Source organism: Glycine soja, chromosome 17, assembly GCF_004193775.1.
Source record: "Glycine soja cultivar W05 chromosome 17, ASM419377v2, whole genome shotgun sequence".
Taxonomy (NCBI): Eukaryota; Viridiplantae; Streptophyta; class Magnoliopsida; order Fabales; family Fabaceae; genus Glycine; species Glycine soja.
Window position 1 is genome coordinate 40644838 of NC_041018.1, and position 26856 is coordinate 40671693.

General features: G+C 33.2%; 3 protein-coding genes and 1 pseudogene across 5 annotated transcripts; 2 read left to right on the plus strand and 2 right to left on the minus strand.

Annotated features, from left to right (window-relative positions):
* Window positions 1–474: 474 nt before the first annotated feature.
* Window positions 475–3329, minus strand: LOC114392354 (F-box/FBD/LRR-repeat protein At1g13570-like). The gene is made up of 5 exons (XM_028353463.1): window positions 3153–3329; window positions 2973–3029; window positions 1522–2364; window positions 1140–1295; window positions 475–960 (listed from the first exon to the last, which is right to left on the minus strand). The coding sequence occupies exons 2-5, from the start codon at window positions 2973–2975 to the stop codon at window positions 679–681; spliced, it is 1284 nt and encodes a 427-aa protein (XP_028209264.1). The 5' UTR covers window positions 2976–3029; window positions 3153–3329; the 3' UTR covers window positions 475–678.
* Window positions 3330–8237: 4908 nt separating this feature from the next.
* On the plus strand, window positions 8238–11979 carry LOC114391761 (annotated as a pseudogene).
* A 2887-nt stretch (window positions 11980–14866) lies between these two features.
* Window positions 14867–21683, plus strand: LOC114393661 (protein DA1-like). 3 transcript variants are annotated; one of them, XM_028355039.1, is made up of 12 exons: window positions 14867–15486; window positions 15620–15756; window positions 15848–15953; window positions 16697–16832; window positions 17620–17740; window positions 17838–17921; window positions 18804–18923; window positions 19045–19257; window positions 19692–19748; window positions 19875–19984; window positions 20964–21022; window positions 21148–21683. In XM_028355039.1, exons 2-12 carry the CDS (start codon window positions 15643–15645, stop codon window positions 21462–21464), a joined length of 1437 nt encoding a protein of 478 aa, XP_028210840.1. In that variant the 5' UTR covers window positions 14867–15486; window positions 15620–15642; the 3' UTR covers window positions 21465–21683. The 3 variants fall into 3 exon arrangements, with proteins under 3 accessions (XP_028210840.1, XP_028210839.1, XP_028210838.1); XM_028355038.1 differs by having other exon boundaries at window positions 14867–15462; window positions 15570–15756; XM_028355037.1 differs by having other exon boundaries at window positions 14867–15462.
* Window positions 21684–21901: 218 nt separating this feature from the next.
* Window positions 21902–24014, minus strand: LOC114393660 (lysM domain receptor-like kinase 4). Its single transcript, XM_028355035.1, has one exon. The coding sequence runs from the start codon at window positions 23969–23971 to the stop codon at window positions 22019–22021; it is 1953 nt and encodes a 650-aa protein (XP_028210836.1). The 5' UTR covers window positions 23972–24014; the 3' UTR covers window positions 21902–22018.
* Between the last annotated feature and the right edge of the window lie 2842 nt (window positions 24015–26856).

The following is a 26856-nucleotide window of genomic DNA, read 5'->3' on the forward strand; positions in this document are numbered from 1 at the left end:
TATTTTGAATTGACTGAAGAGAAAATTTGGTTTCTTAATTAAAAACATACGTTGAAGAAACCTCTGATTCTCATGTAGGTTCTTGATCTGTGGGAAGATGATGCTACAACGGGGTGAAGTTGTCGTTGCCAAAGATTTGCAGGAACAATGCAGCAAGAAAGCGATTCAGAGAAATATTCAAGCCAACGGATTTTGTCGCCTTGTTTTTTGTTGTTGTTGTTATTAATAATTTAGCATACTATCATTTCACAAATGTATATAACTCTGCTTGCACACCTTTACCAATTTTACATATTCGGGCTTATTTGCAAAAAATAATATCTTTTCAACTGTAATGAGAGCTTAATTAGACTTCATAGCTGCAAGTTTTCTTTCAACCATATAGACTGCCAGGGTTAATATTTACTTAGTTAAGATGAGTATAAAATAACAGAAGTCAGGATGGCATGCATTCACCACAGTGAAAAGGACAAAAGGGTTAAACATACATATATATATATATATGTATGTATATATATACATTTAAAAATTCATTAAAAAAAAAGGCATTAAAGTGCATGTTTGGAAATTACAGATGTGATTTTTCACATTAAAGTGAACGCTATTAGTTTTAGCTTTTACATTTTTCAAGTCATGAACCTGATTTTTTCGGGAGTAAAAAGTGTTTCCAAACACGCTTTAAGAAGGTTCCAGGTAAATAATTTCAGCTTGTCCTGAGGCTCTCCTAAACCGCAACAGTTCTTTCATCAGTTCTAATCCAACGTTTGCAACAGGCTTCACAGTCATCCTTTCTAGCACAGGAGAGTGTAGAAGTAGAAAGTTGATAAAATCTAACTCGGGTTTGATACCAGATATGCCATCTATCTTCACATATCGCAGTTGCATGACCGGACAAGAAAAGTAGACATCTTCCCAACAATAGGTGTGTGTTAACAGAACCGTCTGCTCCTCGGGTCGAGCCTACATGCAATCACAATTCACAATTGCAACAATCTTAAGACTAGATCAAGAGCTTAAAGAAACTACACAAATGCACAATACTAATCTAATTTGGAAATTCTAGAGAGAAAAAAACAGTATATGCAACAGCAAAACAGTAAGCAAAAACAAGTCATACTAAACTTATAATGAGTACTCACCAATATTTCTAGTTCTTGTAGATTAGGTGAGCTTCTTAAGAGGCAAAGAGAAGCTGAAATTTCCTTCAAATCATTGAAGTTAATTCGTATGGAAAGATAACTTAGATCAATGCATGGTCTTGGAAGCTTTATTGGCACAACCCCCACTGCCAAATACTGGAGCAGAACCAAGAAACAGAAAATGGCTCTAATCAGCATATAATCTATTTAAAACATGAATACGAATAAAAGCATGCACATAAGTGTGGTTTGTTTGTGGGACAAAACACCAGTATTAGGGCATTCCTAGTTTAATTCAACATTCGAATGATCAAGAAATTGACATATTATTCACAGAAACTAGAAGAATTACTTAGGCAAAGTGAAGCTATGGGCATCATACCTTTAAAAAATAGCTTTGAACCTCTAGCCTTTGCACGTGTGGCAGATGAACAAAAAATTTGAGCAAATTGCTAGAGCCTCCATGCAATCTACTTTGATTGATTTCAAAGTTCAAATACAAACCAATGGATACCACAGCTAATTGGAAAGTGTTCTCAAAGCTAATATCCTCAAATTTACCTCCAATGTCAAAAAACAGGAGATTCGGTGCATCAATATTCAGATTAGTGAAGCCATCAAAGTTCATCAATGTCAACCGTTCAAGCAAAGGGCAGCTGGATATCAAGTTTTCAAAAACATCCTGAGCCAAGGTAACATGTTGCAGATCAAGACTCTTCAAGTTCTTGAAGCCTTGAAATGTTGACGGAGGTTTAAGCCAACAATTAAATAATTCTAAATGAGTCAAACTTTGACAAGAAAATAAACAAGAGTGGATCTTATAACGTTGCCCTTTCCAGATTTCCAGCACAAACTCTTTGATAGACTTTCTGCATAGATGAAGAGTCCAACGATCGATATCAGTCACACCAATGAGATCACGATGGGAGAGCTTGAACTTGTTGATTGGCCCAGAATGGAGTAGCAGTACGTGATCTATAATCCTCAAAAGCTTGTTCTTGATAATCATATGGTCCTGAGAAGCCACCGAGACGCAATGGGTATCGAACACAAGAATCGGTAGTGTGGCCCATTTGTACCTCCATTTGCTAGATAAAACACTTGTTCTCACTGCTTCCCTAATTGACAAATGTGACAGAACTTGGTCTATCACGTGCCCCGGTAAGCAACTGATTCTGTCTGGCTCCACATCAGTTAGGCAAGGAGACCGGGGTTGCTCTCTCCGCTATATTCAAATTCAAACACAGAACACATGAATCAGACTAAAAACTAGGTTCCCACTTACCATATATGTATATATTCAGGTCCACCGACAACCTTAAAACAAAAGCTAAAATTTGGCACCAGTTATATGCTAATGTAACTAAATTAAACAAAATAGAGCATGATAATTGTTCACTTGTTCTCAATTTTGTTCACCTTCGAGAACATACTCAAGAACTCGAGAAACCCTAGTAGGCTCTCCTACGTGTGACATGGCATGACCAAAGGCGGTCACGCCTATTTATCGAATGTGCATTCTATAAACTACTGTATCCGGCCCAGGGTCCACCCGTCCTCAATCAGACGATCCATAATCTAATTTGGGTCTAGTTATATTCTAATGTAACTACATTAAACAAAAACCGCATGACAATTATTAACACTTTTCAAATTCAAATAACAAAACGACCCAATTACAAGCAGGAAGCATATTTTCTTGAAGAATGCCTAAAGAAGCAAAGTAATCACACTCAAAACACATCTAAGTCAGCCAAATGGCTGAGAAAGATTCAATTACATATTTACGCGCAATGAGGATTAGAAATTCAGAAGACACTCAGAAGAAGTTACCATGTCAAGCTATCAAGTAATTCCAGGCAAACGCAAATAATCTCCAGAAAGTGATTGCTACAACAAAACAACAACAAAAAGAAAACTTGAATTTAATAATCAGAGTACCAATTAATAACCAAATGGTGAAAAAGAGGATTGAGAAATGTGGCAGAATTGGACTGATTGAGAAGTACTCACAGTGAAACCTAAGTGAACAAGATTCCCAACAACGTCGTCACGCAAAAAACTGGGATCGTATAGACTATAGAGACAAGGGTTAGATCCGATGGTATCTTCGAGTGAGTGAGTGAGTGAATTGAATTTGAGATTATTAAGGATATGCTGCAACAGGATTCAAACTTTTTGAGACCTAATTGGAGTTGGTGGAGATGAAGAGTTTTCAAAAGTCCAGGCCCATTTTAACTTTTTCTTTTTTGTTGTTGATACATAGGCCCAGTGGGACTATTGAGTCATTTGATCGCTTTTATCTGTTTGTTTTTTATGTGTAAATTGTAGTTCTTAACCTTTTGTTCAGCATCGGCTTAAAAGCACTTTTTATTCGGCATAAAAAGGACTAATTTGTTTAACTTTATTTTTTAAATAAAGAAAATGGTTTTATTATTTTTTTTTATGTTTGTCTAAATTTTTTTATTTAAAATAAGTATTTTTTATTTTTCTTAAGAAATTAATCATATTTATTTTTTAACATAGCGCTAAAAAAATATTTTTTTAATTACATTTTTTAAGTTTAAATAAATTGAAGTAATATGATTATTTATAGCTATTATAAAAATTAATAACACTATTTTTTGCATTTTTTTATAGATATTTTTATCCTCAATTATTATAATTATTATAACATTTTATTTAAACTTTTATATCTTTCAAAATAAATTACACCTAATTATATATATAGATAGATATAGAGTGCTTTTTTGGACTAGTTGATTAATAGTGCCAAAATGATAGACTAAATTTTATATCTTTCAAAATAAATTACACCTAATTTTATTTTTCTTTCTCTAAATTTCGACCAACTAATGAAAAAACTCTCACCTGATTTGAAGGATGTCTTTTCTTTAAGTTGAAATTTCTCAATTTATGTTGTTTTATAGAAAGAATATATATGAAAATAATCAGTGTATTTAGGAAATAAATATTATACACATATTTATTTTAATTATTGTCATCTTCTTTCTCTCTCTAATCAGTATTTTAATATTTGTAAATTACGAAATATATATTATACATATAGTTATTTAATTGCATCAATTAAAATTACGGTGATTAAAAGAATGAAAATTTTCCATAAAAAAATAATTAATATTATTTTATTATATTTTATAAAATAAATGATAAATTTGGTTTAATATAAAAATATTTTATTTCACTGTCGATTGTCGATACATGTATCATGTTTTCTAATTTCAATCACATTCTTATGGGGAACTTGGAAAACATTAGTAGTTCTGTAAAAAAAAAAACGGAAAACATTAGTAATAAGTAAAAAAAAAAAAAAAAGATTTGCTGTTTGCCGATGATTTTTGTCAAAGTTTCTCTCAATTGAATATTTCTTTCATTCATAAATACTTAAAATCAATGACATGCTGGGTTTTAGTAGTAGTAGTAGTAGTTTTTTTTTGTTTTTTTACAGAAGTAGTTGTATTAGTTTTGAATATAGCCTTTGAAATTTTTCATTTCAAGCCTAAATACTAAATACTATACAAAATCCCATCGAACTTTGATATTTTATACCTCGTTTTCTACACTCATTTAATATTTCTTTGTCTCGTTACATTTAATTATTATTTTCTCTTTTAAAGTATTCTTAAGGGTACCAATTTCCTATAAAAAAAAAATCGATAGTTGGTAAATGCAGTAGATTATCATGAATTAATCTGCTGATTGCTTTTTATATTGACTTTTGCTGGTTCATGCATAGGATATGAGTTTATCTTAAAATTAAAAGAATAGAGTAGAGAAAATACACGTGTTAGTTAAGCAGAGTTACTTGACGTGAATTGCATGGCTTTCGTGGATAGTGTTTGGCTAGTCCAATGGTTTTTTTCAACTTTGTTTTAACTTCCCTCTATCCTTTGTCAATTGTCATTTCTCAAAGAGACCCGACCTAACTCGTGAGAAAAATATGACGGAACATACCTTTTACGTGTGGTCCAAATAATAACCAAGTCAATAATTTTAAAATCCTTTCATCTCCCTCTATCTCTTAAAAAGTGACTGTCATACCCCATTTTTGACCCGTTTCTAATTCTTTTTTTCTTTTTTTTCTCGTCTTTTAAGCCAGAAGTTTTCGTCGTTTCAGACGAAATTTCAGCAGGGAGGTATTTTAAAATACCTCATCTTTGTTTCGAAGACGACCGTTTTTATTTATTTATTTTTTTTATTTTATTTTATTTTATTATTATTATTACTATTATTTATCATTTTCTTCTTTTTTTCCTTTTATTAAGTGTTTTTATTATTTTCGTTTTCATTAATATCATTATTAGTATCTTCTTTTTATTACTTTTATTTTATTTTATTTTTATTTTTATTTTGCTGTTTTATATTTTGTTTTTTTCCTTTCCTTTTTTCTTTTTTCTTTTCGGTTTTTTTTTGGTCCAGGCCCAGAGGGGCGCCTCGTTTTTTCACCCTAATTCTGCCCTTTAAATACTGCATTAATTACTGTGCGTGTCAGAGGAGTGAATACGGACAGTCAGAGTGCCGGAACAGCCAAGCCACCACTAGCCACCACTCAGCGCCACCCTCCTCCTCCGTGAACCACCAACACAAAAAAAAAAACCAAAATCATCTTGCTCATACTGTTCACTTCCTTCTCTAGAAATCAAAACATTAGAACAGAAACCCCCGCAAACACGGTAACCCACTCACTCATGCGGCCTAAAGCATACTCAATCACACACCCACCGACCACCACCATCGGCCAAGCCTACATCAGATCCGCCACCCAACACCACCAACCACAAGCACTGCGTCAAACACCCAACACCACCAACCACAAGCACTGCGTCAAACACCCAACACCACCAACCACAAGCACTGCGTCAAACACCCACACCCACACAACCCAAGCCGTAACCGATTTTACTCTGAAGCTTAAACGATAACATAAGGACAAAGGTAGTTCACTTTTTTTTCTAAGATTCAAGGCTAGATCTAGGCTTTATCGGTATTGGTTTTTTTCAAAAAAAATAACTGTGGATTTGAGAACTAGGGAAAAAAGGAATTCAAAACATGTAGTTTTTTTTTAAAAAAAAAAAAAAGAGGAGGAGATTCTTTTTCCGACGCGGCGGCGCCGCCACCCATGGCCAGCCAGCCACTGCGCCGGTAAACAACTTCCGGCGGTGTGTTTTAGAGAGAGAAGAGAGCTCTTGAGTGTTTTTTTTCAGAGAGAGAAAGAGGTTAGATTTATGTTATTTTTGTGTTTATTTTCTAATTTATACTGCTGCCATGACCAAGACTATGGTGCACGCGGATCTCTGTGTCCCCATGGACCATCAGGGTTGAACCGTTAGATCCTAGATCTAACGGCCAATGTTATCCCCTGTTTTGATCAGATGCGTCTCACCTCTTGGTTTTTACTTTGTTCTTCTTCTCTTGTGACGTTTGATTAAGATCTAATGGCTAAGACTGTATCTCCCCATGATCAAATCTGGACGCTTCGATCAATCTGACGATTCAGATTTGATCCGTTAAGCCCACATTTTTATTTTGAGCCCATTTCTTTTTTTTTTCTGTTTCTTCTAGTATTTTACTTTCTGCACTTCCCTGTTACTTCTGCACCCCCCTCTTCTTCTCTATTCTTTTTTTTTATTGCACTTTTTTTTATGCATCATATTTACTTTATGTCCTTGCATTTTTTATTTTCTTTATTCATTTTCCAGCACCATATCTATTTTACGTCTTGCATTTTATTTTCCAGTATCATATTTATTTTTTTGTCTTGCATTTTTTTATTTTATTTTGTTTATTTTTATTTTATGCATCATATTTACTTTATGTCTTGCATTTTTTTTTATTATTTATTTTTAGCATCATGTTTATTTTATGTCTTGCATTTTTATTTTCTTTTTTTATTTCCAGCATTATATTTATTTTTATGTCTTGCATTTTATTTTCTTATTTTATGCACCATATGTATTTATTGTTTTGTATTTCATGCATTTTTTATTATTTCTTCTAGCATATTTATTTTAATGCATTTGCAATTTTTTTTATTGCCAATTAGAATGTATCTAGGTCCAATGTAAATAAAAATAAAAATGAGAATCTGCACCGACACTCACATTTATTTTTTATGTTTCCTGCCGAGGACGATAATGTAATTTGAGTCGTATCCGAGGAAAAGGACCCTCACTTGATCCAACGTCATTTTAAGGGATCCGGCGCGTCTAGACTTATCTCCGCATAACTAAAAAAAAAAAAAGAAAAAAAAAAGAAAAAAAAAAAGAAAGTCAAAAACCAAAAACTTTCCATAATCAAAATTTCAAAAAAAAAAAGGGGTCAATCTTTATCCTTTCTTTCTTAATCAAATCTTTAATCAATCTTTAATCAATCAAACTTTTTTTTCAATTTAAAATCAATCGAACTCACTTCTTTTATTTCTTCTATGCCTTTTCGGCCTCTTATCTTTCTTAAACTCTTCCTTTTTCGAACTTTAAAATCAATCAAAACCAATCACTCGACTTTCTACCCCGAACTACATGATTTTGATCCCATTCGGGTATGTAGGCAAAAGACTTTGTCTTTCCAAATCAATAAAAATAACAAAAACATTTCTTCTCCTTTCTTTCAAACCTATCTCTTTAATCTTTTCACACTTGAGCATTTATTTCCAAGCAAATAATTAATTTAGCATAAAGATAAAATAAGCAAGAGGTTCCTATAGAGTACTATAGACGTTTAGGGTGCTAGTACCTTCCCTTTGCGTAACCAACCCCCGGACCTTTGATCTCTTAAAAACTAGGGTTTTTCGAGCTTTCTCCCTTTTCTTCGGAAAAATAAAAGATCGGTGGTGATCTTAAAATTGCGAGTCAGCGCTAATCAATAGCTTGATATCCAAAAATCACCGCGACAGTGACTCTTCATTCAAAATCGCTTTTGTGTCTGAAAATTCCTGTTTTCCATTTTTGCCAATCAGTAACTCAATATGGGAAACCAACTTAGCAAAAGGTATGTTCCATCATATTTATGAATGAAATTAGTTTGATTAATATTACCTTTTCACTTTCTTTTATCAATATTCTCACCATGTCCATTTTTTTCTTCTACAATTTGCAGAAGAAAGTCAAGGTCGAAGACAAGGCCAATGGGTTTCATTCATAACCAAGCTCACATAGGGATAAGAACTGTGGGCGTAGAAAAAGCTTGTAACTTCTCCACTAATTCAGATCTTTGCATTCCTAGTTACTTGGAATATGAATGGCCAGGTACACCCAATGACTTAAAAACACATAATGGTTTCATTTAATTAATTCCTCTTTGTGAGAACTAAGAAACTCTCACTTTAATTTTGCCATGTTCATATATATCTATGTAAGTTCTTTGCTGTGAATTATATTAGAATACGTGTGAAGATTTAGCTGAAATGGTTGGTAGTTCGATCTTCTAGCTGTTGGCTTGCAAGAGGCTCCTCCATGTCCACGAAACAAAGTTGCAACTCTGCTTTCAGCAGCTCTTGATGAAAGTCATACGTAAGAAATCGGCCACACCTTTTGTTTTCATTCTTTCTGTTTCGGTTTGTTTTGCTTTAATCCTAAGATTGAAAATACAGTAAAATGCATAAGTTTCAAACTTTATCCAGTTTCGGTACCTATATCTGTTGTCAAGAGATCATATACTATATTGTAATTAAGTACAGCCACTCTTATTTTATGTAGTGACGATAATATTATTGATAATGTATAGGCCAGGCCTGACAGTAGTAGAATCATAAAATATAAGCAGCTCATGCCTCAACCTTAATTAGCTACAGACTTCAATCAAGCATTACTCAATATCTTTATCTCATGACAATATCTTGAAAAATAAATACGTGTTATTAACCGAGTGCCTTAAAATTATCAAAAAGTTTTTTAAAAAAAGTTATTTAATGAAAAATACTATAACATAAATTATTGATTATGGGTCAACACACCTTTCTTTTGGCTTCCAAGATCAATAGAATTGAATATACAGAACAAATAGTCATGCTTGGGTAAGTCCCGAGAAAAAAAATTAGGTCATGGCTTATGTATATTTTGGCCATATCACTATTCATGAAATCTCCAACAAAACATATATACCAAAATTGAACATGGTCTTTTTTATTCATTTGTTATTAAGTTGACAGCAACGAGTTTCCACCAAAAAAAAGAAAGTTGAGTTTAAATATGACATTAATTTTCAACAATTAAATTATACTGTGGACATATAATTGGATCATGTGCTTATTACTAGATCAAAAGACACTATACATAAGTGGGGATAAGCTTTTTTTTTTTTAATTCTAAGTTGAGTTAAATATAAATATGAATGTCTAAGATGTTATATATATAGATTAGAGCTTTTATTGGTGATCTTTATTAGGAATATCAAGCAATTTATTATTGGACCATTATTGAATCATCTATAGATTTTAAGTATTGTAAACCTCGTGTTTGAAACGCCAAGTTCTTGTCATGAAAAGGATGGGTTAACTTTTGGAGTTAAATTATATTCAAACTTCAGTATTGTTTAAACTATTTAATTATAAAACATTTTTTTCCTGTTGTGTCTGTGAACTTATTGGAAATTTTCTCTATTTTTCCTTCATTCTTTCTGAAATGAAGCCTGATAGGTAAAGTTATCATGCAATCTTTGCAGGTGAATCTGTTTGGGCCAAAGGATGCAGGACCGTTCATTAATGGTGAGATCAATTTACATCAAAGTTTTTCTTGTGTGGTTAATAGTATTAGTTGCAATTGCAATCCCCCCACTAAATAATGTGATGATTTTCATTTCAATTGTCAAAATTGAAGATAGACAAACAATCTGTTGGGGGCTGCGGAGGAAATAATTGGAAGAAAGAAAGGAGCTGTAGCAATCCGCATTAACTACAAGGGCATTCGAATGGTGTTCATCTCGTGCCACCTCTCTGGTACTTATGTACGTTAAGATCCTCTTTGTTACGTACATAGGTAATATAATAAATTAATTAAGGATCTTGTTATGACTTCTCTGGCCGAATGGGCTCAAGGAATTTTAATAGTAGACAAGTGTTAAGATTACTCGTTAAAGAATTAAGAATATTTTTTTTAGATATAAAAAAAGCATTTTTTTTAAATGTATTTTTTAATGAGTTACACGTTAAAATAATTTTCTTTCTTAACTATTAGAGGACTGGTGAACAACATTTTAATAATATATTCTTTTTAATTACTTAAACAACGGCTAAATGTTTTCTCTTTCATTAAATAAACCATTTTACTTTTTTCTTTTATACTTCATTAACAAGTGTTAAATAGCGTAGTAGCAGGTGCCATCAATTACGTTAACTAATTTTCAGTGTATAATATAGTAAGTTCAGTTGAAAATCATTGTACTTCATTATTTGACTCTATATTTTTAGCATTTCAAATTTTTACTTAGGCTTCATACGTTTTCTGAGATAAAAAACGAGAAAAATAAATAATAAAATATAAGATTCACATTTTTATCCTTTATTTTATTTTATTTTTTTTATTTTCATTCTATCCAACGAAACTTTAATCAATAGACTTTTTTTTGTTACTATAAATTAATGAGATAGCTATAATTAAGTCTTCCTTATAGTAATTATGTAATTAACTAGTTTTCTTTTAATTTGCAGCTCATGCTCGCAAAGTGGAAGAGAGAAATTCACAATGCAAGCATATATCACACTTCTTCTTTTCTAAGTTCTGGAACCCATATTTTAGACCATCCCATATTACTATTTGGTTAGGAGATCTTAACTACAGGCTTCAAGGGATTGATACATATCCTGCTAGAAGTTTGATAGAGCAAGACCTTCACCCGGTTAGTTCACCAATATCATCCTCTCTCCATTCAATTCAACCCTTCATATATAGTTTTCAACTTAATTTGAATATTCTCACACGTAATTAATTCCTTATTTGGCTATTTCAGCGGTTGCATAGCAAAGACCAACTCTTACAAGAAGCAGGTCGAGGACAAATTTTCAACGGTTTTTGTGAGGGAACATTGACTTTCAAGCCAACTTATAAGTACAACAAAGGAAGTAGCAACTATGATACAAGTCACAAGGTGAGTAACACTTTTCAATTCCACATCAATACGCCATGCATGGTTAGATTTTGTGTGATTTATTATCCGGACAATATATATTTTAATCATATATACTATAGCTTATATGCTACGTAATTATACAATATTAATATGTAGCATTATGATTCAGAAGAAGAAAAAACATATAGCATTACACGAAGTAACGTTAGTTACAGATAAAATGAAGTAAAGTAAAAATTGACAAAAAGGGGAAACATATTCATAAAGCACTGATTGTTCTAATTAAGTATATACTTTCGTGTGACATTAACAAATATGATTTTCTTTTTTTTATAAGTTGATTGCGTATACATGCATGATGTATAAGTTTCTTTTTTTTAATACATTGTATGTATTTATACGTACGTTCTACATACATGTGTAATTCAAAACAATGTTGTGTGTAATCCCTTGCGGTACCTGTATTTTGTTTTGTTGCATGTACGAGTGCCAGCACCGACAGACCGTATATTGTTCAGAACTGAAGACGAAAATAACATGGAAGCAACCCTACATTCGTATGAGTCGATGGATGAAATCTACGGTTCTGATCATAAACCAGTGAACAAATATAGCTAATTATTCTTTTTTTAATCTACAAGAAATTAATGTATTAGTGACAAATATTGTTTTTCTGTCACTGATATTATTAATCTTACAAAAAATTTTAGTGACGAGTATAAAGTGTTTCGTGATTAATAATGTTATTTTTTTTTTTTTGTAATACGGGTGTCTATTATTTTAACATTCATTTGTAAATTAGATTAATTAACTAATATATAATTAGTCGACAACAAAATACATATATATATATAATAATAATAATAAAGAAGAAGAAAAAACTCAAAGAAAAGTGAGAATTTGTAAGTTTCTGGATTTTGTTTTGAAATTGGCCGTATATGGACACATAAGTCTTCTGGTGGGTTTATTGTGCATTGACTGCTTCGCAATTGTTCTGATTGGTTGAGCGATTTACCTTGGATTAGTTCCAACTAAAGCCACCAATGTTGAAAGCTGACCTATAATAGCCGACAATTTTTTTTATTTGATTTTTTTTCTTTTGGAAATTTTAAACATATGATAATTAACCTTTTTATGCCCTTAATGTTTTAGTCTTAAAGGATCTCTAGTGTGTTCTTCAAATAAATGTACCATTACTAATTTTCGTTAAAAAAAAAAGTGAGAAATTTAGTTTCTTTTGTCCAATTCAATTTGAGTGTTATAAATAAATAAAAAAATATTAAGAAAATTTATTTTCTTTAAGTTCACCTAACTTATATTGGATGATTGGTGTCTCAATGTGGGTAGTGAATACCAAGGGTCCAACAAAATCATCCTTAACTGTGGGGATAAAAATAAGTCTTATCTATACTCTCCTCTCCACCCAATAATAATATATTACATAATTAAAAGTTATCGAACCGATCTTTTAAAAATGTAGACTATCAATTAAAAGATAATTTTTTTCCTACAAATATTATTCTATTCACATAATTAAAAATTGAACTTTCAGCATATACTTAAACGACTCAAGTTATTGATAACGTGTGTCATACCTTATTTGTTCTTATTTATACATTACAACTAAGGTTTTTTTTATTTTTATAAATAGGTTTTGATGAATACTTTTTTTAAAGTCTATTAAATTAAAAAACTTTTGTAACAATACATATTATCATGTTAATTCTCCTACTTTTTTCCTAAAATAAGTATTGAATACATTTTATATTTCAAAATATTAAATGTATTTTTTTACTACTTGGGGTTCTATATATAATATATATAAAAAACAATTATCTAATTTATAAGTAATTAATATAAGTGTTTTCGATGCATAATACATTTATATTTTTATAGTGTCAATGCATGACATTAAATTCTCACTCTCTCTCTATATAGCTTAGGTCAGATTGATATATGCTCTTTAATTTGTATCATTGTTTCGCTTAATCAAGTTTTATTTTTGTTTAAGTGACCTTGACAGCATTAGTAACTCTGTTTTGTAATTTTTTTTTCGAATTCAAATGTAACAAGGTTTCTAATTGGGCTTAAGGGTGTTTATTGAAGGCCCAAATGTGATAAACTCAATTTTGGACTTAATTAGGCTCAAGGAACTAGAAATAGCTTGTGTCTTGTTGTTTGTAATCAGTTTTGACATAATTAAAATTGAGCTTTAGAATTTTCTCATCATTATGAATTTGAATCTTTTGATTCTTATAATTTTTTTTAAGCGAATCATCTTTAACTTATGAAACGATCTTCGTTTATGCCATCATCTTTCATTTCTATCCTTTCCATTTATATCTTCTTCTTTTTTTTTTTATCTTTTTGGTTCCATTTATTTGAATTTTGATGTTGAAATTGAGATCCTAGAAGAAGCATGTATTAGATAAAGAAATGACTTATTTTACAACGTTCAAGATAGTGAAAAAGACAAGATATTAGATGCAAAGAGAGTGTTCAAAATATGGTGTGGGCTAATCCATAAATGCTCCAACCCTATCCCCTTAAAATAATTTAATGAGTGGGTTAGGGCTAAAAAATGTCCTATAATTTTAATGGGTTGAGTAAGAAAATATGAATGAATTGTGTATGGAAAACACCTATATTAATTAAATGCATTGCATATATTGAGTTGGGACATTTGATGTTTTCTTTTGTTTTAGACCCATGTTAGGATCAACAAATACTTAATTTTGTTCCATTTTTTAAAAGTTGTTGTCAAAATTTAATGATGTTGGTCAGATTAATCTAATATGATAAACCTGACAAAATGGAACGTAAAGACAAAAAAAAAACTTATAAAATGACTAAAATTCATAATTTTTTAGGCATAAGGACTAAAATGTGAAACTTTTAGATAGATGATTAGATTGTAAAATTGATGCATGTAAAGATTATTTTTGTGTGTTATAAGTATGAAATATTCATCAATTTTGAGTTTTGTCTATGATTAGTATATTTGTTAATGAATATTGATTGGATTAATAATGAGGTGGAAAATGAATTTAAGTATGGGCTGATTATTGATTAAATAAGTATTGTCATTAAGAACAATTCATTATTTTTTGTCAAAGTGTGTTAAAAGACGGGTTAATAATGCGGCCCATAATTTAGCTAGAATATCAATTTATTTTCTTCATGCTTTCACCTTTGCTGAAATACTTCCTTGTGTTCATCATGTAATTGAAATAGAAATGATTTGATTTTCTTGTTAAACAAAATATTTAATAGTGAATCAAATTAGCCATCTTTAATTTAGTAACATTGGATTTCACATAATAACTTAAATCAGAGATCTTATTAAAAAATCTAAGCTGAATTTTACTCAAACCAACCTAACATTTATGTAGCAAATAATTAATTAAATCGATTGATTTGAAATAGTAGTAAACTTTGTTGGTTTTATAGTTTCTAGATGCTTGTCCCCGCCCCCATGGTTCCATCACATGACAAGTAATCCCCGCATTGGCATATATCCCGTCTTACAGCAAAAGTATGTCAACCATATGTGTTTAATATAAAATTAATTAATTAATTAACTAATTAAAGGCAAGAAAATAAAACTCTTTTCCCTCTTCTCCTCGCTTTCTTTCTTTGTTTCGTAATAATAAAGAAACTTTTGTGTTTGTTTGGCTTTGTGCTTTTTTTCACCTTTGGGGTCTCCTTGAGGAGAAGGGAAGAAGAAGAAGAAGAAGAAGAAGAAGAAGAAGAAGAAGAAGAAGAAGAAGAAGAAGAAGAAGAAGAAGAAGAAGAAGAAGAAGAAGAAGAAGAAGGAGGAGGAACCCACCAACCCACCTCGTAATTCTTTCCATTTTCCTTGATCCTTCCTTCCTCCTCGTAATTTCTCTTCAATCCCAAACAAACGCTGCTTCCATGTTTCTTCCAATTTGACTTTCAAATCGCGCGTGCGCTTCTTCTTTCATTCCCTTCCCTCTCTCTAAAACCTCTGCAATTTGTCAATGATCTTGAGTCCTCGCTTTCCCATTCGTTTTTGAATTATTCCTCTTTTCCGTACTCTCCTCTTTGGTCTTTACCTTAACACGCGCACACACACACACACACGAAAAAAAAAAATACAAAACAAAATTGTTGTAGTAGTTTTGTACCTTGTGAATTACTATTAGATCACGCACTTCGCACCAAAAACCACACCTATTTCCTTCAATTTAGCCTCGATTCTTCCGCCCTTTGTTCAAAGGTGAGCCCAAACTCGTCATTCAAGGTTCTGCAGCATCCAATTGATATATATATGTAGCTTTGGTTTTATTTTATTTCTAATTTACTCTTGTTTTGCAATAAGTGCAGGAGAATATTCTATTTATTTATTTATTTATTTTCTTCTTCTGAGTATGAAGTTATAGCGAATTTGAGTGAGTGAATGGGTTGGCTCAGCAGAATTTTTAAAGGCTCAGACCATAATAAGCTATCGGAAGGGCATTACTATAAAGAGGATGCGGGTTATTACTTGCCATCCACTTCAGGGGTAACAAATGTCAGCACTCACTCTCCTTAAACAAACCAATGTTTTTGGAAGTTATTACTGTTTTGTCCTCAACTGTTTTTAACTTGTTTTTGAATTGCAGGATGCTTGGAACCAGAACCAGAACCAGAACGAGAATGAAGATATTGATCGTGCTATTGCGTTGTCTCTGGTGGAAGAGAGTCGGAAAGCAAACAACAATGTAAATGGTGAGAGAATTTTATCTCTTCAAACATTGTTGGGTATTGTTTATACTGAAAAAATTGCGAATTGCATGTGTGCCAATGCATTTGTTTGAAGCTTTATTTAACTGTCAAAGGGACAGCTTGCTATGGACTAATGCTATTTGCAAAGTTATAAATTTGTAATACTTGTGTTGCTGTTTTTCTAGTTATTGATGGTGTTTTTCCATTGCCCCCCCCCCCCCCCCCCCCCCTCTCCCCCGTCTTCATTTCTGTAATTATGAGATTTTGATATGAAATCTGTGGCCAAATCATTTGGTAAATGAAACAACCAATTGATTTCTATTAATGTCTTGCATAAATTTGATTGTAAATGTGGTTGCCAAACTTTTCTCTGTTCATATTGTATGGCAGTTAGATATTTTGCATTATTGGCTTAGTTAGTTAATTGGTAGGTTGACCTTCATTTATATGCTCATCTCTCTTTTTACCATTTACTACTGTGTTTGGAAGTATTAAAAATTAGAGTTATTTTGCATTATGTCCAAGGTAGTAACCATTTTGCTCTTTATTTGCCACGGGAGTTTGTGCTTATGTTTTCTAGAGGTGCTGAAGATTGACTAATTTGCACATTTTTTTGCATCTATCCTTTTTAAATATCTATTACCCCTCCCAAAAGTAATCTTGTCTTGTCTAAATTGAATTTACCTTAGTATCAAATATATTACTGTTTTACATTTTTTTGCTTACATTTTTTGTCTGTTTTATAGACTACAGATCACAATTAGAAGAAGATGAACAACTTGCTAGAGCTATAGAACAAAGTCTAAATTTGGAGTCTCCTCCCAGATATGGAAACGAAAATATGTATCAACCACCAATTCAGTATTTCCCCTTGGGGTCCAGGTATGAGTTGTTGGATGATAACAATGTATGAATTTGGCATCATAATTCAACATTTTTTTTGTTTGACCACTTCAATGGATATGTTAAAAGAATCATCTAAAGTTGTTTATTCACCATTTACCATAGGGTCATAATTCCTGGTTCTATCAATTCTCACCTTGATTTATGTCATATACTGCCACTGCTTGATTGTCTGGAATTATCTATTTTAATCTGTGTTATATCTCTTAGTTGGTGATCAACAGATTTTCCTGGTAATTCCCACTTATTTGTGTTGGTCCTATTGAATTACTTATTAACTGATATTGCTATGACTCAATACAAATAGTTCTGGTAGGAAAGAGTTGATGTAACTGGGTTTGGTAGTAGTCCTATACACATTGATCTTCATCCTTTTTCTCCTCTTCAAATACCTTGTACCAAACATATTATAAAGATACAGTAGTAGAGTGAAGACTGCTGCATTTGAACTGATATAGAGCCAAGTATTAATATATATGCCTAGACTCCAAATTATTATTGTTGGATGAATTAGTAAACAGATACCCATGAGTCCCTATGAATTAAGTTCCACTTGCAAAGAAGAGATATGATTATTTCTGGTTGTATCATATGTCTAGCCATCATGCTCAATGCTCATAAAGGGAGAAAACTAAAATCCAATATTTTCCTATTTGTTTTCGATTGTTGGAGATATTATTCTCTTCTTTCAATTTGCTATACCTTTATATTATCAATAATACATGTGATGCACATAATTAAAGTTGTCTAGTTATTTACATAATAGGATTTGTGCTGGCTGCTATACTGAGATTGGTTTTGGACGATATCTAAATTGCTTGAATGCATTCTGGCATCCTGAATGCTTCCGCTGCCGTGCTTGCAACCTACCAATCTCTGATTACGAGGTGCTAACATTACTGGCAACATTGCTTGTTTTCCTGTTTTCATAAATGGTTTTTATTCTGTACTTACACTTTTGTTTTATACATATTATTATTGCAGTTCTCCACATCTGGGAATTACCCTTACCATAAATCATGCTATAAGGAAAGCTACCATCCAAAATGTGATGTCTGCAAGCACTTCGTAAGTATTAACTAGTTTTCGGGAAAATTGCACTTGGTACCTCTTAGATTTTCTTATATGACATGCACACCCATGCTATTTATTACTTGTTACTTGTTACCCTAAAAACACCCCTTAACTAACATCCCCATCATCTTGTTAACTTATCCACACCATCGCAAAAACCACAACCATGTCCAGCTTCTGCTACTGTGAACCATACCCTGTACCATGACCATCCATCTGCTATATCTGCCAAACGTCGCCTACACACCCTGCAGCAACCACCTCCCTGTGCCCATCACCACCACAAAGCCACCTTCAATCTCAACTAAACAACACCTCTCCTTTCACCGTGAGCACCACCACCTCAATGGCTCATTCCCAACACCTCAGCCACACATTCCACGCTTTGAACCAAAATAGCTGCACAACATTCTCTGAGACAATTTTTCACCATCCTCAACCGTTGTGGCATTGACATTCCTGCCACTAAACTAACCTCACTGGAATTGACCATTCTTTAGTCGATCACCCTCTAGAGTTGCATGAACCACTATCAATGGAACTTTCCACTTCTGAGAAAAATAAGAGAGATGTGACAAACCTTTGCTGTTGGGGTGGAGGAGAATCAGAGAAGAACAAGGGAAAGGGTCTAGGGCTTATATTACTGAAATTTATAGTTCATGTTCTTGGTGACACTTTTGTTCTTACCACAAATGGTCATGGAAGTAGTATAAAGTGCTACTGGAATCACCTTTTTTTCTCCAAACTTGTGGACATTGTCTGAGTCATTCATGATTTTAATTGTTTTTAACTCTCATGTTAGATTTTAAAAAGACATGCTTGTAAGTTTTCACCTTAACCTGTTGTTGGTTTTTGGTAATATATATTTTTTCACAGATTCCAACAAATCCTGCTGGTCTTATTGAATATAGGGCACATCCATTCTGGATCCAGAAATATTGCCCTACTCATGAACATGATGGTACTCCACGCTGTTGCAGCTGTGAGCGAATGGAGGTCAGTATGGATGGAGTATATTTATCTGATCAAATATTATTTATAGTCTTGCCCAGGGAAAGGTGTATGAACTTGTACAGTGCAAAGTGAATACAATGTAAAATTTTCTCTCCACATGCAGTCACAAGAGGCAGGATATATTGCTCTTAAGGATGGCCGGAAGCTCTGCTTAGAGTGTCTAGATTCTTCTATCATGGATACTAATGAATGCCAACCCCTTCATGCCGATATACAAAGATTTTATGATAGCCTAAATATGAAACTGGACCAGCAAATTCCACTTCTATTGGTTGAAAGACAAGCACTGAATGAAGCAAGAGAGGGAGAGAAGAATGTAAGAGAAAATGCATTTCCATCTGTTTGCAATCAATATAATAACTGATAATTTGATTGTAATGACATTCAGCTGTCTAACGTACTAGGAACTATTTTTTGGTGTTTGGCATTATCTGCACAACTAACATTAAAAGTAAAATAATGCCTTTTGCTATTGATAGCTTAGAGAATGCTATCTCCGATGAAGGTTTTTCTATTCATGATATGTTAACTACATGCGATGTCAAATAATTCAATAACACATGTACGATATAGAAAATTTAAGAGCAAAGAGGAAACCAAAAAAGCATATTCATATTTGGAGGTCTAATGCTTGCAATAAATAATACCGTCCAAGTCAACATGCTTTCACCTATGGAGCTTCAATTCATTATTAGTTCAAGATTAAATAGTGTTTTCCCATTTTCATATTTGAGTCTTTATCTTGGGCAGGGCCACTATCACATGCCGGAAACCAGAGGACTCTGCCTCTCAGAGGAGCTCAGCACTGTAAGATTTCCTGTTTTATGTTCAGTTTTGATGACACTCCAACATATTTTTTTTTGGTTAGATGATAGCATTTCTTTAGAACCAATAATTAGCAATTTTTGGTACATTGCATTTAAACTTGATCAGTTCTCGAGACGACCTAGACTTGGGACAGCAATGGACATGAGAGCGCAGCCGTACAGACCGACTACACGCTGCGATGTGACCGCAATTCTCGTTTTATATGGTCTTCCAAGGTAACAATTTAGTGATTTTTCTTTTGCAACTTGTGTAACTTGGAGACAAACTCAATGCTTATGAGCAGATAAATAATTTCAAAGACAAGAAAATTTTCCAAGTATGAAAACTACTGTTAACAAAAGATCCATGAAACCAGAAAACGTAATATGCATTTAGTTGGAGAGATCTAGATAATATTATATGTTAGCATAATTTCACTTTTGGTCCCCTTACTATTGCCATTTTGCGAATTTGGTCCACCCCCCCCCCCCCAAAAAAAAATTCACTAATTTGATCCCCTTACTATTTCAATTGTATAATTTTGGTAAGTTTGTTAACATGACCTCCGATATTTAACAAAAATACTGATATAGCAGTGCAGTAGAGTGTCACATAAGTATGGATGTATTGATGTGACTGGCAAAGTGCAATAAAATATTACGTCAACATTTTGTTATATTGGATGTCAAGTTAACAGATGGACCAAAATTAAACAATAAAAATAATGGGAGGACCAAATTCTCAAAATGAATATAGTAAGGAGACTAAAAGTGCAATTAAGCTGTGTATGTTAGACAAAAGCGGTGTATTTTACACGGGGCTTTTGCTAACACGACTTAATAAAAATGAAAGAGGCTAAAAGCTGCAAATTGTAACATTCTCCCTCCTTGGTTTTCGTAGATTTAGCTTTTGTGAATTCTCTCTCCTACTTAATGTAAAAACCTGTGTGTTCTTTTGGAATTAAAAGAGGGGGTTGATTTAAAAAGTAATATCTGCAGCCGCTAGTGTTGCCTTGTTTATGTTGAATTATATGATAATTTTCTTATGCATGCAAGATTCTCTTTTTTGCATGTTTGCTCAAGTGTCCTGACTTTCAGAATAGATCTTCTGAGAGAGAATCCTCCCTCCCCCCATCCCCCACCCCGTTCCTTTCACAACAACTTTGTTTTCATATGTTGATTTCATTTACCCATGAATGTTTTTTTCTTTTCTCAGGTTGCTTACTGGATCAATCCTAGCTCATGAGATGATGCATGCATGGCTGCGGCTTAAAGGTACTATTTTATCATAGGAAATTTATTTCGTTAGAATTCATTTTAGCAGTTGATATTTATGACCTACTGTTAAACCAATGTTAGTTCGTTGGGATTGTCTCTCAAATTTATGCTAACTTGTGAAGGTTATCGGACTCTAAGTCAAGATGTTGAAGAAGGTATCTGTCAGGTTTTGGCTCATATGTGGTTGGAATCTGAACTTTCTTCTGCATCAGGCAGCAACTTTGTATCAGCCTCATCCTCATCTGCATCACATACATCTAGAAAAGGTAAAAGACCTCAGTTTGAGAGGAAGCTTGGGGAGTTCTTCAAGCACCAGATTGAATCAGACATTTCCCCTGTTTATGGAGATGGGTTTAGGGCAGGTCAAAAAGCAGTGCGTAAATATGGTCTACAAAGGACCCTTCACCATATCAGGATGACAGGGACTTTTCCATATTAAGTACAGAGATTCCCCATTTAACAGATTGTTTCTCATTCTTTCTAGATATAAAGCCTGGCCTGTTACTATTAGAGAAACCGAGGCCAAGGTGCTTAGGCATTATAGCTTCGACGAATTGGTGATTTTTTGTACTTGTAATTATTGATACCGTTGCGGATATATTGATTACATTCACATTTTTTTTTAATGTATCACACTGCTACTTTTTGGCATTACCAACTCCCAACCTCTGCTATCTCCAAAAAATAAGAAGGAAAAAACAAAACATTCCTCACCATATCCAGCGAAGTATTTTTTATTTTTTATTTTTTCATCCCCCCCTCCAGTCAGTTTCTTGTTGACAGGGAACCATTAAGCCTTATTCAGTAAATAAGGAATCAGGTGCCCCCCTTGAAAAATGAATAATGATTGGTAAAAACAGATGCAATACAAGTAACTTCTGTATTAAAGAACCAAACTAAAATTCTAAGTGAAATACGTATAATATATACAAATTAATTGCTAAGGCAATACAAGTGTACATTCCATATCAGTTTAGCCAAAATCGTATCATTTCACCTCTCCATGCTAGGACTGTTGCTGATGCTAGGTGGTATTATTTGCTCCATATAACTTGTATATGTTTTCAATAAGCTAGAGACTACCTCTACCATGGTTGGTCTCTCTGCTGATTCCTGGATCAAGCAGGCTAGACCAAGTTTAACTAGCTGGAGAGCCCATACTTTCTCAATGTTTCCATTGAGGCTCGGATCAATGAACAAACTCTCCTTCTCTTCTTCATCCTCTTTACCAATGAGATTTACTATGAATGCACGAAGCATTACTTCTCTCCCATCTTGTAGGGTAACAGAATCTTTACCCGTGATCAATTCCAACAGCACCACTCCGAAGGCAAAAACATCCATTTTGGTAGTGACCTTCCCTGCCTCCAGATACTCCGGAGCCATATAGCCCCTTGATTTCGCGATGTGTGATGAGGCACAACCGGAAGTTATTTTACTTTCTGATTCTTCAGCAAGAGCAAAGTCTGCTATCTTGGCCCTTAGATCTTTGTTTAGCAGAATGCTTCCACTGTTTATGTTCCTGTGCACATAGCAAGGTTCTGTGAAGTTGTGAAGATACTGAAGACCATTGGCAACATCCAGAGCAATCAGGATCCTCCTTGCCAAACTCTGGTGCTCCGTTGACCCGTTTCTGCTTAGCCATTCTCTCAAAGAGCCATTTTCCATATACTCATAAACAAGATAGGGGCAACCATCGTTTTCACAGTAACCTTGCAGCTTTATCAGGTTGAAATGATTGATCTTTTCCAGCAAATTCACTTCCTTGGATGCATCCCCTCTCATTTTCTTGACAGCCAATATGTTCTTCTCTTTACCGAATACCCCACGATACACAGAACCTTTGATTCTATTCTTTGAACTAAAGTTTTCAGTGGCCTTCTCTATTTCCTCAAACTTGTACACCTTGGAGTGATGTTCAATGATTGCTATCTCACCACGGATATCTTCTGAAGACAACTTCTTTGATTTCTCACCTTGTTCACCTCGCTTAATGAACATTGCTGATCTCTTTCTGAACAGAAAAACCCCATATAAGACGACACAAAGAACCAGCATGGAACCCCCAGTGGTGGCAATAACAGTGTAAAGTTTCCTCTTTGAGTTGCACTTTTTGGAGCTGCAAACAAGAGGTGACACATCTGGTGGATCACTAACAATTCTTGTCATTGAACTCACAGGTTCACTTGGCAAAGGAATCAGAACAGTTGTGAATGGAAAAATAGTTTGTGTTTGTGTGGAAAAACCATTGGCATCAACCACATTACCTGCTGCTACATTGAACCTTGCAGCAATATTTGTAATGTTATCACCCCAATTCACTGAGTATGTCAGCAAATACTTGGTGCCGTTTGTGATCTGATGCCATGTTGGACAAGCACATCTGAGTGGCACGTGCAATTCCATGCCGGGATGCAAATCAAGTTCCCCGTATGGATTAGCACGCATAAGCGAATCACAAGTGGTCAAACCCTGTAAAGTATCATTTGCCACTGTCAAATATGTTGGGGATTGCCCCAATACATAGTTGGTTTCAGCTTGGTAATAGTCCCTTGTTAAGCAAGAACAGTTCAAAGGGACAAGCACTTCTTTCCCAGTTGGGAACACTTTGAGCACAGTGACATCATTGATTCTTGCAAGCTCTTCTGGGTTTGATGATGTGAGGTTGGAGATTGTGGCTATGGAATTGAAAGGAGGTTTTGATTTGAAGATGAGGAAGGCCAGGCAGGATTTGTTGAGGCCATTGCAAGTGTAAAGGAAGGAAGGTGAAGCCCCCATTTTGTCATCATTCTTGCAGCTGAATATTGAATTTCCTGTGTAATTCTGCTGTGCTTTGGCATCAAAAGAAACAAGAAACAAGGTTAGTGTGAAGAGAAACACAACATGATGATTCATGGTGAGATTGTGCTCTTGACTAAACAAGACTGAAAAACAAAGTGTGAACATTTGAGTGTTGATGTTTTAAGATGTTTCAGTTTGAGGCATTTGCTAATGTTATTATAAGTAGAATAACGCGTGAAAATTTTGCTTACTAATTCAGTATATTACAGAAAACAATAGGCAATTAATTGCCAATTGCTGCGTGGGACCACAGTTTTGCGTACCTTGATTGCTTTTAGAGATGGATTACATAAACTATGATCATATTTAATTGACCCGGTTTAGGGGTTGCTTCATATTATATTATAATTTATATCATGCGATGATGTAAACTCAGAGATATGAAGAAGAATCTGGAATTTTATTTAATTTAGAGAATGAGAGAATGCATAAAAACATATGGCCACTTGAATGAAGTTTTCAATTGTGTCCTTATATTTTCGTTCTCAACGGTCTAGCCAGGCCAGGGCTGGCACGGTTTATCTTACTAATTAGACCGTGGTGTGTACATCTTCTAGAGCTTATGATTAATTATTACTAATTTGGACAGCACAATATTATGCAAACAAAAGGGGAATTGTTCAAATAATTAATGACTAATGAGAGAATCAAATATAAAGATAATTTTTAGAGAATTAAATTAAAAATGAAAAAAAATTGGTCAGATTTTAACAAATACTACAAGAAAAGAGCATTTGATTAAAAAGTAAGACTACAAAATAATTATATATATGAAAAATAATTTATTTGATATTTTATCTTATTTTTTGGTTTAATATGTTTTTTTTATCTTTTAAAAAGTTTATTTTAGTTTTTTTTTATCTTTTTAAATTGATTCAAAAGATCATTTGTCCATCTAAAGTTAATGTTAATGAAATAAAAATATTGATGACTAAAAATCATTACTATGCAAACCCCAAATTTTATAGTATTTGTTGTTTCTTTTAAATCTCAAAGCTTTATGACCCACCACGTGTCTTGTATTATAAACTCAAAATTAGATCATTTTTCATTTCCAAAACACATCGAACTTAATGACAACTACAACAACTCAAGTCTAACATTTGAAATTACCTAAAAACTATAAGAGGTGCACATATATACCCTTTAACAAACCCACAAAAAATTGATAGTTCAAAATGAAAAGTTAAAAAAAATCTCAAAATCTGATCCACACATTCAAAGCTCCGAGATCGCAAAATAAAATTATTAAACCTAACAAATGAACCTCAAACAATGAAACAAGAACAGATGAGCAAAATTGAGGGGAATGGTGTGCTTCTAGCCTTTGTTGAAGGCAGATTAAAGAAATTGAGGTTGGGGAGGAGAGGGTCGATGGTGGTGGTGGTGATCACAACATTATATGCTAAGACTCATCGCCCCTAACGGTGCTGACAGAGGAAGGAACAACCTTGTTAGGAACAATATCTCGAACCTGCCATGAAGTGTGACCACCGTGTTCGCCAACACTAGCTTTCTCATACTCACATTTGTGACCGTTCTGCTTCTGTTGAGGGTACAAATACCACGCTAGTGGGCGTAGAAGGCAACATTTTCAAAGATGTCGTAGTTGGTGTCGACTTCGAGGATATGGGCACATAGTGTGTTGACCATCGCGCTCGCCGATGCTAGCTATCACATGATCACATTTGTGACCGTTCCATTGTCACTGAGGATACATATACCACCCTAGGTGGCGTAGATGACAACATTTTCGAAGACGTCACAGTCGCTGCCGACTTCAAGGATATGGGCACAAAGCATGTTGGCGCTCTCCCTGATTGCCAGCTTCAACTTCTTAGACCCTTTCGTAGGCTGTTGCGGGTGCTGCCCCACCACGTGGAGGTATAATACTAATACTTGGAAGAAGTTAGGGTTTTGAGATTAGAAATTTGAGGAAAGATGTTGAGTTTTAGGTCTACGCAGGTAGAAGAAGAAGAAGGAAAGCTAAAACATTTTTAGCAGTCTTAACTGACAATATTTGTAATTATTAACAACGTTAATTTTTCATGGACAAAATGATTATTTTGAACCTATTTAAAAATATAAAGGATTAAAACAAATTTTTAAAAGATAAAAGATCAAATTGAACCAAATAAATAAGATAAAAGACTAAATAGGTCATTTGATGTAGCCAACACTACCCAGTAGCCTGTTGTTTTAAAAGAGAAACAAAAATAAGAATGTGGTAGAGAAGCCAAAAAAAGGGGGGAAAAGTACAATAATAAGAAAATGGTAGGAGCAGATATAACTATTAGGACAAATTGATGAAATAATAATGATAAATATGATGTTGTAAGATTGATAGATAATTATGTGATCAAATATTTGATTCCTAAGTTTGTATGTATGAAAGAGTATATGTTAAAAGAGATTAGTTGTTAAATAAATATCAGTATATTGTGAGATTAATATGTAAGTTTCAGTTATCCTAAGTTTTAACATAATAAATTGTAAGCTATAAAAAAACAAAATAAATTATGAATTAATGAGTTAAAATTAAGAACTTAGTTTATATACCTAAATAATTGTATTAATTGTAACAATTTTTTATTATCATTGTATGCCTTTGTTGCTCTTATTGATTGTCAACATTAAGAATTGTTTAGTTTTTTATGTTTATTGATGTTTTTGGTACATTATAAGAATTGTTAGTTTATTACTAATTAAGGATAGACTTTTCTTGATTAAATGGGTATGAATACCAAAAAGAAATTGCAAGTAATAGGAGTACTATAATATTAATTAAGAATTAGATTATCTCGAAGCTTTTTCAGTTGTTATATATTATTCTTTTAGTTAATGTTTTTTTTATTAAATTTTTGTCAATAATATTCATGTTTTACTCATTTGGCAAGCAAACACATAATAAAAGCTTATTTAAGTTAATTAAAATAGGGATAATATATAAGTTTGATATGCATGCGTATATAAGCATTTCATGTGTGAGT

Excerpts from the sequence above, each read along its gene's own strand:
- LOC114392354 (XM_028353463.1), bottom strand. Across the intron at positions 1,296-1,521 it reads TTCAAAGCTATTTTTTAAAG|TATTTGGCAGTGGGGGTTGT; the intron begins GTATGATGCCCA and ends GTTCTGCTCCAG. Across the intron at positions 961-1,139 it reads TACAAGAACTAGAAATATTG|GCTCGACCCGAGGAGCAGAC; the intron begins GTGAGTACTCAT and ends GATTGCATGTAG.
- LOC114393661 (XM_028355039.1), top strand. The coding sequence starts at position 15,643 with ATGGGTTGGCTCAGCAGAATTTTTAAAGGCTCAGACCATAATAAGCTA. Across the intron at positions 19,985-20,963 it reads GTTTTATATGGTCTTCCAAG|GTTGCTTACTGGATCAATCC; the intron begins GTAACAATTTAG and ends TTCTTTTCTCAG. Across the intron at positions 21,023-21,147 it reads TGCATGGCTGCGGCTTAAAG|GTTATCGGACTCTAAGTCAA; the intron begins GTACTATTTTAT and ends TAACTTGTGAAG.
- LOC114393660 (XM_028355035.1), bottom strand. The coding sequence starts at position 23,971 with ATGTTCACACTTTGTTTTTCAGTCTTGTTTAGTCAAGAGCACAATCTC.